At 30.4% G+C, this 11616-nt stretch overlaps 1 protein-coding gene across 1 annotated transcript; it reads right to left on the bottom strand.

The window, feature by feature from the left end:
* LOC107612666 lies at positions 2515–4781 on the bottom strand. The gene is made up of 3 exons (XM_016314366.2): positions 4505–4781; positions 3535–3740; positions 2515–3002 (listed from the first exon to the last, which is right to left on the bottom strand). Exons 1-3 carry the CDS (start codon positions 4592–4594, stop codon positions 2741–2743), a joined length of 558 nt encoding a protein of 185 aa, XP_016169852.1. The 5' UTR covers positions 4595–4781; the 3' UTR covers positions 2515–2740.

The raw sequence follows: 11616 nt of genomic DNA, 5'->3' as shown, positions 1-11616 counted from the left end.
ATGTTATTTTACGGTACGTATTCAATTATTTTTTATACACATTGGCTCCTTTTTAAATCGGATTACCTTGTCTCCATTTAAATATATTGCTAAATCAATAGTAAATCTGTTCAACATGATTCGAATTATGTGTTTTGGTCTCCAACAAGGTAAATCGAAATAGCCTAATTCGATTTACTTGGAACGAAACTATAAATGCATGAATCTGACTAGCCTGTTTTGATTTACTTGGTTTAGGTGTAAATCGAAATTGTCTAATTCGATGATGTGGCCTAATAATTCTACTTAGCCTAATTCGATTTATATAAATAAAGCCTTGGGATGATCTATGTATCAAATTTTGCTTTGGGTGATATGAAAAATATTTGCTTTTCTTTGGTTTATTTAAGTATTTTGCCCAATTTTTTATTTTTTAAAGTAAAATTTTATTTTTAAAAAAAGTCAAAATGATAAAAAAATGACATATCATTACTAACTTTTCTTAGTTTACTAGTATAGAAGATTACTGTTATTAATTACCAAAAACAAAAGTATTACTACTGTTATTGGCCAAAAATCTATTATGGTAAGCATTAGTGAAGTCCATAATATTGATGTAGAATGAAGATTTTTTTAATCAGTTCCAAACCCAGACTAATATGATTATAATTTTAAAAATTAAAAGGATCAAATTTAAAAAAAAAAGTTTCTTTTTTTTAAAAAAGTAGCTCAGCACAATAAGTAGAGCGTAAGAAGACTACAAAAAACCAACATAAATAAAAAGAAAAAAACAAAAAGTACCAACCCAAAGAGTACTAATTTTTATTCCATGTCATCTTCGGCATCGTCATCAACAATAAAAATATCTACATCTAACCACTCCTTATAATTTGTAAAGGACATATGAATAATCTCGATGATGTTGTAAAATAAATAAAAGATATAAAATAGAGATGTATAAATAGAAGATCCTCTCTTTTGAACATAATTCTTTTTCCTTCCATAATTTTTCTTGTTATTAAAAGCTTGCCATTTACCTCTTCTGGGGGTAATGATTTGCCGCATTTACTTCAGGAAATGGGGCGGCGCCAGCTGGGCACGCTTCATGATTTTTTAATAACAACTCATTGTTGCATTCAGCAACAAGAAGGAGAAAAGAGAGAGTATTTTTATTTCTTGTTGTGTGTAAAGCCTCGTACCATACCCCCCTATTTATACATGCATGGGGTCTTGATTTTCAACACATATTTAATATTCATTCTCTCTTTGAAAATATGAGTCTTGCATGGGAATGGGCATCCACGTTGCTCATTCTTATCACAACAGATGACCCATTTTTCAAAAATTTTTCGATTCCTTTCTAATCAATATTCTAAATAATCGCATAAAAATACACCATTTATCTCTTACGCATCTTCTTACTAGTGGATATCTCTATCCAACTTAAAAAATGCTCCGAATAAATTTGTAGATTTTATTTCAGAAAAAAAAAATGATGAGAACAAAGATTGGAAGAAAAAAGAAAACTTTTGACAATTAAAAAACACTGAGCAACTCATGACCAAAAAAAAAAAAAAGAAATCACTGTGCAACTAAAATCTAATTGGATAGGTGGTCTCAAATGCCATGCTTGTATCAAGTATATCACGTGAGTGGCCGAGAAAATTGCAACATAACTTTTAACATTAAAGATAGGGTAAAGTATATTTTTTGTCCTTGAAGTTTAGTAAAAATTTTAAAAATACCCTTAAGTTTTATTTTGTTCCAATTTTATCCTAGAAATTTTCGATTTGCATCAAATATACTTTTAACGGCTAAATTTTCAAAAAAATTAAGACTAATCTAACAATAATACATGAAAAATATGCTTGATTTGCTTGTGTTGAGGGTTGTTCTTATGAAATTGCTGTTGAATTGGTCTTAAATTTTTTGAAAAATTAGCCGTTCGAGGTATATTTGATGCAAATCAAAAAATTTTAGAACAAAATTGAAACAAAATAAAACTTAGGAATATTTTTGAAACTTTTATCAAACTTCAGGACAAAAAATATACTTTACCCTTGAAGATAATTGAAAAATTAACGAAATAAAATAAAATAAAATAAAATAAAAGACCCTTAATTCTATTAGTTAAAATTGTCTTATTACTTTTTTTTCACAAAATTTCTCAATCTAATCAGTCAAGAGCTAATCCATCACGAATCTAAATTTTATTTAAAGATCCGTCACAAAATTCAAACTTGAGACACTTGTTTAAGCAAACGAGTGAGTTGACCATTCAACCAGCCTAAGCCTGGTTAATTGTCTTTTGTGACTAATCTTACAACTTTCACAAACATTAAGCTTCAAAGTACAAATGATATGCCAAGAAAAACAAATTGCTTAGTAAATACAAGAAACAAATTGCTCCTTTCTTTTCCCCTTTTTTTTTCCAAAAGAAACAAATTTCTCTTACTGATATGTGAATAGGCAATATACTGCTAACAAAAAAAAATGTGAATAGCCAACAACAAAATAAAAAAATTACTAATAAGATACAAGTAAATGTATATAATATTCTAGTAAAGCAATATACTACTAGATACAAATAAATGCAACAAAATGTCATAATCCAATAAAATGAGGTGAAAGAGAAAAAAGAAAGAAGAAAGAAATTTGCTGCGGAATCCAAAAGAGGCTTTAGACATACAGTCACATCATCTAAAGTTGTGTAATTTTAAGGCTGAAAATTTTGTTGTTTTAACAATTACAAAGGCTCATTTCATTTGTAGGTTCCCATGCCCACACCAGTTTCAGCACCAGGATATGAATTGAACTTGTCCCTAGCACTTGAGTAGTTGATGTAGTAGAACTCAGAGACTATGGCAGTGAAGAAGGTGAATGCGGCGCCGGCCGCGAAAACTCCCTTCCTAACTGTCTCGCATGAAGGCGGGTTCTCCACAAAGAGGGTTCTGTATTTGGTGTGGTATGCATTTTCAACTGATCCAGCCAACAAGCACACCTCAGCTATGAAGAAAAACACCCTGAAAAAAGAGGGTCATGAAACAAGTAGAGTTTAGTTTCTATGCATGATGTTGACCTCATTTTTAATTTGGTGAAGACTCTCGTACAGTTATTTTCATGTGAAGTTGATAATTAAGAATTGTTAAATGATTTGACGGGTTTGACTAAATTATAATCTAGCAGTTCTCAATTATCAATTTTACGTGAAAACAACTGTATTATCCACTTTTTAATTTTAGGTCCTTATAATTTCAACTAAAAGTTTAAAAGTCTGTAATTATCAAGCCCTTGGAACACCCTAGTATTGCAAAATCCTTTTTAACTTTCATGTGATTTAATAGATAGCTATCCAATTTTATAAGATCAAATGTCACAATTTATTCAATTCAACAAAAAAAAAAAAATTGTAGAATTCAAATCATAAAGACATTAACTAACTCATAAGTTCAATGCAACACAAAAAGAAACAATATGTGTTAAGCTTGTGTATGGAGATTAATCATGATTAACTTGGTATTACAGTTGCTAACATGGCGAATGATGATAACATACCAGCAGATTATGAAAAGGATGATGGCGCAGGCCCTCGAACCGCTGGGGGTTAAAGCCTTCCCGCAACAGAAGCATCGACTCGCCACCATTATGAGTACTTGACTAACCATGAGGAACAGAAATGCACCAACACCATAGCCAGTTGCTATGTCCGAGTCATAGACACAGTAATTGTAGTTCACTTCTCTGTCCTGAACAACTCTAGCCTGCCATATCAAAGATAGAAGAGTTGGATTCGTCCCTAAGAAAGCACGAGTGAGAGGGCACTTTGGTAATTTGCACTTTTATTTCTTCAACCTCAAGAATTATAAGATTATGTATCTTGTAGATCTAATCAAGGCATTGTCATGACATCTTCTTCACAAAGCACATGGTGCGAAATTGAAGTGTACATCAACTAGGACTAAATAAATATAAGTCAGCTTAGTTAATTGTAGATGCCGCCAAAATTTGTTGTCACTAAATGTTAATTGGCCATAATGAACAATAACCGGATAAATTTCGTTGAAATAAGCTCTAAATTGAAGAATTTCCGGGAATTTGATATTTGTTTCAGAAAAAAAATGTTTGAAGCTATCTTTAGGCCTTCTCAGATTCATTAAAGGATAAAATATTATAGATAGTTTCATTGCTAAAAGAACACAAATTCAACAAAAAGAAAAATAAAAGAGAAGATCTGGGCATGCCCACATTGGAAAGATTCAAGCTTAACATCATTTTGACCCACATTCTCAGCAATCAAGATTAGTAAAATTAAAGGGGGAAAAAAAGAATAGAAAAGAAGAAAACTATGCCAATTATGACTTATCCCCTGCAATGTGCAATAATCAAAAGATTCATGACAAACCCAGAAACAAAAACAAACCCAGATTTTGATACTGTATTTTGAGAAGGAAAAGACAATAAAGTTAGAAAATTGGTGAAATTAATGGTAAAGACAGAAAGAAAGGAAAATGCAGAGAATACTGACAGTGCTTCTTCTCTGTTCAGCAGCCACAGCTAAACCAAAAGCAATCAAGTCAAAGACGAAGACAATGATGAGAACGAGCTTGGAAGCCATGGATGAGTGTGTGAATCTATGTTCTTCTCTTACTCACTCTCTCTGTTTGTGTATCTGTGTCTCTGCAAAAATGCACTCTGTTATGTTCTGTTTCCTTCACTTGCTACTATAAAAGCAAGCTGGATCCCAAACTAATAAAATTATGATTGAAAGTTAAGGGAGGGAGATGGAAATGGGAATAAGAAAAAGAAGAATATATTGGAGATAGAAAATGACGTGGCACCAATTGAACTACTATTTTTTTTTTGGTGACTAATTGAACTACTATTGAAAATAGGTATTTTACCTTCTGATAAATGAGATTACTTACCTAATTATCATATTATCTTTTTGCTTCGGCAACTAAGCTATGATAAATTGATAATATCTAACTTAGCCTCGTAAACAAGTATCAGGATTCAAATCTCATGTAGTATATATAATAATTTATTAACTAGTGGCTAACTTTTAAATAGAGTTTAATATTGGAAATGGATTCTCTTCATTTTTCTTTTTATTGAAGAGAATAAAGTGTGATCTCTCACCTTTAATTTTATAAGTAGAACCAAAAATTAATAAAAGAGAGAATTTTTATTATTTTAATTTAAAAATAATTAATTTCTTAACTTTGTCATTTTATCAATTCTCTCGTTTTAATTTTTTTTATCTTCTATTTTATATTAGCACTAGTTGTGTACCCCAGAACACTACCATAAGTTAAAGGTGCTTCTTAGAATAAAAGTTTAATTGTTTTTTTACCCATAAAAGGTTGTTTAAGGTGATATTTGATTAAAAAAACCGCATCAATAATCACATTGGTCAACAAATAGTAGTTATAATGATTCGAATCAATTAATTATATGTTTTAGGTTTAAGTATAGAGATTATGAAAATTTTGACTGCACTACTAATTTGACTTAAATAAAATTCTCTTTTAAAATATGTTTAAAAAATACACTTTTTCATCAAACGATATTCATTGTCAGCATCAAATTTTTAGTTGGGCTAAAAAAATTAATTGTTTTCCTTCAAAATAAGAAAATTACCAAAAGATTAAAAACATAATTAACTGTGATTTCATGATTAGTCTAAATATTAGTAATAAGAATGTTACTAACAAAGTTACCTACGTTAACAAAATTAGTTTTGCTAAGTCGAATACTATTTTTAATAAGAGTTCAGATTTATTCTTTAAAATAAAAAATACAATATACAATGCACATCCTCTTTACAAATTTAGCTAGCTATAATTTTCATTATCCAAATACTTCATTCGATATCAAAGAAAATTTCTAAGAGATTTTCTAACTTATATACATTTTTTTATGCAATAAATATTTAAAAAATTTGAAATTTTTACAATTTTGACATTAGTTTCTAGATTTAACCTCTTAAAAAAATGTTATTAGTTAATTATACTAATAATTACATCAAAGGAAGGCTCTAATTATTAATTATCATTGCATGTTGCATGGTGTGAAGTGTTAACATCTTGTCTTTATTTGGTAGGGAGAGTCGGTGAGAAAGGGAACGAAGGTCGTTGAACAATTGAAAAGGGGGCAATGTCGTAATTTCGAATGCGCGCGTGACAATGACGCGGTAGCTGTCGGTGAGGCGTAAAGCCAATAAAGCAAGCGGTAGCGTAGATTTTCGTTGCAGCCAAGGAAGGAACCAACCAACAAATTACAAAACTAGTGGATTATAAAAAAATAAAATGAATTACATGCTTCAGCAGCGAAAAGTTAATCGGCTTTTTTTAATAAAAAAATAATATGGGATTGTTTTATCTTTTTCAATCTTGGTCCTTTTCATTTTTATCAGGAAAAAAAAATAATTTTGAAACTAAAGTTTGCATGTTATATTATAAGACTAACTAGTAATGCTATTTAAAAAATTGACCAAGTATTTTAAGTACAAAAGTACTTTATTTTGAGTTTTATACATTTTATTTCAAAGAGTTATTGCCAAAATGTTACTATTTTAATATCCGATAACACTTTATATTTTTTAGCATGATACCTAGCATTGAAAATGAGTAAAGAGAATTCGAATTTAACTAGTTAATAATTTGATAAATTAAGTTAAGGAACTCGTTAATTAAACTTGAACTTTAATTTGAATTTGTTGGTATGAATTTTAAATTATGAAGAATTCGATTATGATCCATAAGAGTTTAAGATACGATCGACAGATTAGATATTTGGCTATAGAAAAATTTACCTTTGACTACGATAGGAATGATAGTCGAAGTCGAGGGCTTGATGATTTGAAATGAGTCGAGAATCAGATTTAACCATATGGTTAAATATGAGTATGATACAAGAAGGTGGGGAGTAGAAAGAAGATTCTTTAAGGTCAAGACAAGGTCGTGACTTGAGGAAAAGGAGGAATTAGGTCGTGGTCAATATTCTTCAAGAGTAAGTCTATCCTTAAGGTCTCTAAATAGAAGAAGTTTAGAAGGATAAAGAGGATTTCAATAAAAAATACTAGATCATCACACAAAATTTTGCAAAAATTCTCAGTCCCAGTGATGCAACAGAAGACATGGAGCACAAGTGCATGTGAGTGTTGGAAGTCCACTCTTATTTTATTTTTCTTTGTTTTATTTTTTGTTTTAATTCATTTCTTTGCTTTAAGTTTTCATTGTTATTTTGCTTTCTTTTAATTTCAATTTTACTCTTTCATTTATTTAAACCTTGCATTTATTTTACGTATTTTCTTTATTTGCTACAATTTACCACCAATAGTTCGACGCAGTTCGCTTCGACACTAACACTAAGTAATTTCTGGGTCGATCTCACTCTTTTTCAGAGGAGTCATATCTACTTCACGAACTGAGATCTTGATACAATCTTAATTCAACACTCTGTCGAGGTTATCAAAAATCAAGTGAAACAAATAGGGTAGGTTTTAACGTAAAGTTGACTCACCAACCATATTTTATATCTCCTATCCCTAATCATGTGTTGCAAGCAGAACTTTCTAGAGGTGTCTGGCGATGGCCAATTTTCATAGGTTAGGGATTTGACAATCAAAATGGAATTGGCGTTGTAAGTATAGTCCCAACCCAACAAATTGACCATCGATCAAATGTTGAATTCAAATCAAAACAAATAAACTGAGAGTCTTTCAACCTCGGGTCGTTCTCCCTAGGAATGCAATTGGAAGTGCTACGCTTTCGGTTGTGGAGGCAAAAAGGGGTTTTGAATTAAAGAACGAAAGATTAAAGAAACTAAGTAATCAAAGAACTAAGGAATGAGCAAAATTGTGAATTAATGCAAGTAAAGAGAAAATGAGATAAAAACTAGTGAAAATGCTATCAATACAATAAAGAGCCCTGACTTGGGAATGAGAGTATCCAAGGAATCCTATCATTACCATAACCACAACTATGGTAATTATTATGAGTTACTCTCGTTTAGTTAACTCCAAACATCGAGAAGTAAGTCAAGCAAGTATAATTGGCCTTAATCCATAAGTCCTAACCAACTTACCAAACTAGTTGATAAAAGGCTAGCTTTAATGGAAACAAGAGTCAACTAACTCCCCAAGAATTACCACTAAATGTCGGACATTATGACTCTAGTATCCTAGGAACTCAAACCACAAGCCAAGGTGGGAAAATCTACTCAAAATCTAAGGTTGCCATTTTCACAAACACCTTGTGTGCATAAAAGTAAAACATGAGAAATTCTAAAGAAAAGTGGATAACTATAACCAACTATTCACAAAATCAAATATAAACAAGCAATCAAATATAAAGGAAGCATGAAACATAAAATTCATTGATCAAAACTTTAGGAAACACAAAATTACAATTATGAACAAAGTAACTTGAACCAAAGAAGATGAAAATAAAAGTGCTATAATTAAAGACGAAATTAAGAGTACTTACAATTGAAGAAGCAAAATCCACAATTAAAACTTGCTATAAAATGCTACAATGGAAACTACATAAACCCTAGGAGAGCAATGCTACACTACTCCTACTCCTACTCCTAATTACTCTCTACCTAATAAAAACTAAAACTACAACCTAATGACTTCATATATATTGAATTCCCTTCATATAGCATCCAAAAACAGCATCCAAGCCTTCCAAAATGGCCCAAAAGGCCTCAGAAAATGCGCTGCACGTGTTTCATTAATGCAACCATGTGCAGGGACCTGTGCGTACGCATAGATGTGTGCGCACGCACACTTGGCTGAAAATTGACCTGTGCGTACGCACAGCTTGTACACACGCACACATGGAAATTCTTTCTTGTGCGCACGCACACTTTGCTGTGTGTGCTTTTCTTTGTTTTCTTCATGTTTTCTTCCTTGTACATGATTTCTTCCACTTTTGGCTATCCTTTCTTGTCTAATTGATCTGAAATCACTCAGAAAACATGTCATGGCATCAAATAGAATAAAAGTGGAATTAAATTGCTCATTTCAAGCACAAAATTGTATATTTTCACATTTAGAATCAAATTGGAGACAAAACACAAAAGTATGCTATTTTAGTGCTTAAGTGTGAGTTCATGTGCTAGAATCCATCCAAATTGAGTCAAAATATACCATCAAATATGGACTCATCAGTGTTAAAACCCTAAAATCACTCACTAAATTTTTAAGAAAAAGTGGTAGTCAACTGTCGAGCATGTGGCTCGCTAAATAGTCAAAATCGAAGTTCTAGCTTGCAATGAACAACTTAAAATGAGATACTTTTCTTCTTCTTTGTCTGCAAATGCTTTTACTTTATTTTCAAATTTACAGTCCAAGTCAATCCATTCATGGGAACAACTGGAAAAGAGCTTTCATGATCATTTTTAAGAGAAAAACTAAAAATTACACTCTTTGATTTGTTTTCAATTAAAAAATTCAATATAAAGACGATGGAAGACTATCTTATTTGGTTAAAAAATATGAGAAATAAGTGTTATAATTTGATCTCATAGCCTAAAATTGTCAAGATATTGATTAATATGTTTGACTTCAAAATTAGAAAGAAGCTAGTTAACCAACAAGTTATTGACCCTGCTCAATTTAGTAGGTACTATCCGACAAAACAAAAGGTTACAAAAAGAAAAAGAGCAAGAAGATGAGAACTTTTTTAAAGAAAAAATAGTAGCTTTTGTTGGTTGTGTGATGAATTCTAAGTTGAAGACCAAAATGATGTGTTTGCAGTCGAAACAAAAAACAAGTCTCATTTTATATGTCAATCTCTTAACTTTGTCGAAGAAAAGGTATTCCCAAAGAAAAAAATTATTAAAAGCAAGTTAAGATTGCCTAACATGATACTAGATACAAAGGTTGGCAAAAATTCTTGTGAGTTGACCTCGAACTTTGTTGAATTTCAAGAGTTTTTTGTTAATGCGATGGTGAATCAAGAAATTTAGTTTGACACCAAATGCTCAAAGTAAGACCTATATATCCTAAGACTGGTGAAAATTTGTTAGACTTTTTAACCCAATAAAAAAAGTCGAAAATGAATATGACTATGTAGTACTTTACCTGTATTACAAAAGAGAAAAAGAGTAGTCGACAAATAGTCAAGATAAAAGATGCACTTTGAAAGTTGATATAGAAAATGGAGATCAATTTTACTACTTTAGATTGAGTTCAAAGGTGATTTTGAAATTTTTAATGCTTCTTCATCGAAATCGAAGCCATCCAAAACTTCGAGGGGTATTTTGTTATGTTAAAAATTTGGCACAAATGGTCAACGTCGAAAAGAATTTGACAGTTAAAATCAAAGATCATATATGCATGAAGCACACCATAGTTAAAGAAAATAAGAATGAGTTATGTTTGATGGTCAAATTACCTTATGCTTGATGGTTAAGTTACGTTATACTTGATGCCCAAGTTTACTTAAGATTCAAGACTACTTGGGGTCCAAATTTACTTGAGGTTCAAGATTATTTGAGGTTCAAGACTACTTGAAGCCCAAGTTTGCTTAAAGTCCAAGAATATTTAAAGAACAAGTTTACTTAAAGTCTAAGGTTATATCAATTAGTTTAGGATTTTTTTCTCTATAAATAGATTTTTTTCTCCATTCATTCACACACTTACTCACTATAAAAATTTCTAGTCACATTGACGCACGGAAACATGAGTCACGAGTCCATATAAATATTGAGAGATTCCATTTTCTCTTTCAGTCATTTCAATTATGTTATTTCCTTTTTGTTATTTAAATTCTATTATTTTCATTCAAGATCTTGTCGATTTCTGCATATTTTAATATAGGTTTTATAATTTTCAATTCTTTATTGTTTGCACTTATTTTTTCTTACTTCTTGCTTTCTAGCATTATTTAATTATTTTTTGTTTTTACACTTCTATTGGATACAATCTCTAAATCTTAAGAGCAATCCGCAAGAGGAGTTGTATCTATTTTTTAAATTGAGATCTTGACACAAGTTTGGTTGACACCTCCTGTTAAAGTCAAAAAAAGTAAAATCCAGACAAAGTAGAATTTATATATTAAATAAAGTGAATTTAGTTAATTAGTTCATGAACTATCTTGATTGTTAATTATTAAAAAATTATAATTTCATAATCAATTTATTAACAATATATATAATTGATTATAAACAGAGCTTTAGGGTTTTGGTCCTAATATGTCAAAATTATTTTACAATTCTTACTCCATTAGAGAATTGCTATTCAGTCTAAAATAAAAATTCGATAGACTTTAATTGAAAAAAATTAAAAAATTACAAGAACCAAAATTTTTCAATTATATTCACAAATTCAATTTCTACCCTTTTAACTCTTTTTCTTAATGAGTTATCATAAAAATCGTGAGTTATGCTTAATTTTAAAACTATTGAGTTAAGTATGCTGACGCAGTGTGTTTTGGTGTAATTTATATATATCGATGTTATTTTTAAAAAATATTATGTATTAAATAATTAGATTCATTAACATTTTAATGATTAATTATGGTGAGTCAATCACCATCATTATATTATTTTGCAACGGGTTGCATTCTAATGCCAAATATGCTCACCTGACATATTTTGGTGACAATTTGCACACATATTTACTTT

This window comes from Arachis ipaensis, chromosome B08 (assembly GCF_000816755.2).
Source record: "Arachis ipaensis cultivar K30076 chromosome B08, Araip1.1, whole genome shotgun sequence".
Lineage (NCBI taxonomy): Eukaryota > Viridiplantae > Streptophyta > Magnoliopsida > Fabales > Fabaceae > Arachis > Arachis ipaensis.
This window is presented reverse-complemented; position numbering and strand designations above follow the sequence as displayed.

What these genes read in the sequence shown, in the direction of transcription:
- LOC107612666 (XM_016314366.2), bottom strand. Translation starts at nt 4,594, where the DNA reads ATGGCTTCCAAGCTCGTTCTCATCATTGTCTTCGTCTTTGACTTGATT. An exon ending in CTGAACAGAGAAGAAGCACT is followed by an intron (nt 3,741 to 4,504) that starts GTCAGTATTCTC and finishes TTGATATGGCAG; the next exon opens with GCTAGAGTTGTTCAGGACAG. An exon ending in ATCCTTTTCATAATCTGCTG is followed by an intron (nt 3,003 to 3,534) that starts GTATGTTATCAT and finishes CTCTTTTTTCAG; the next exon opens with GGTGTTTTTCTTCATAGCTG.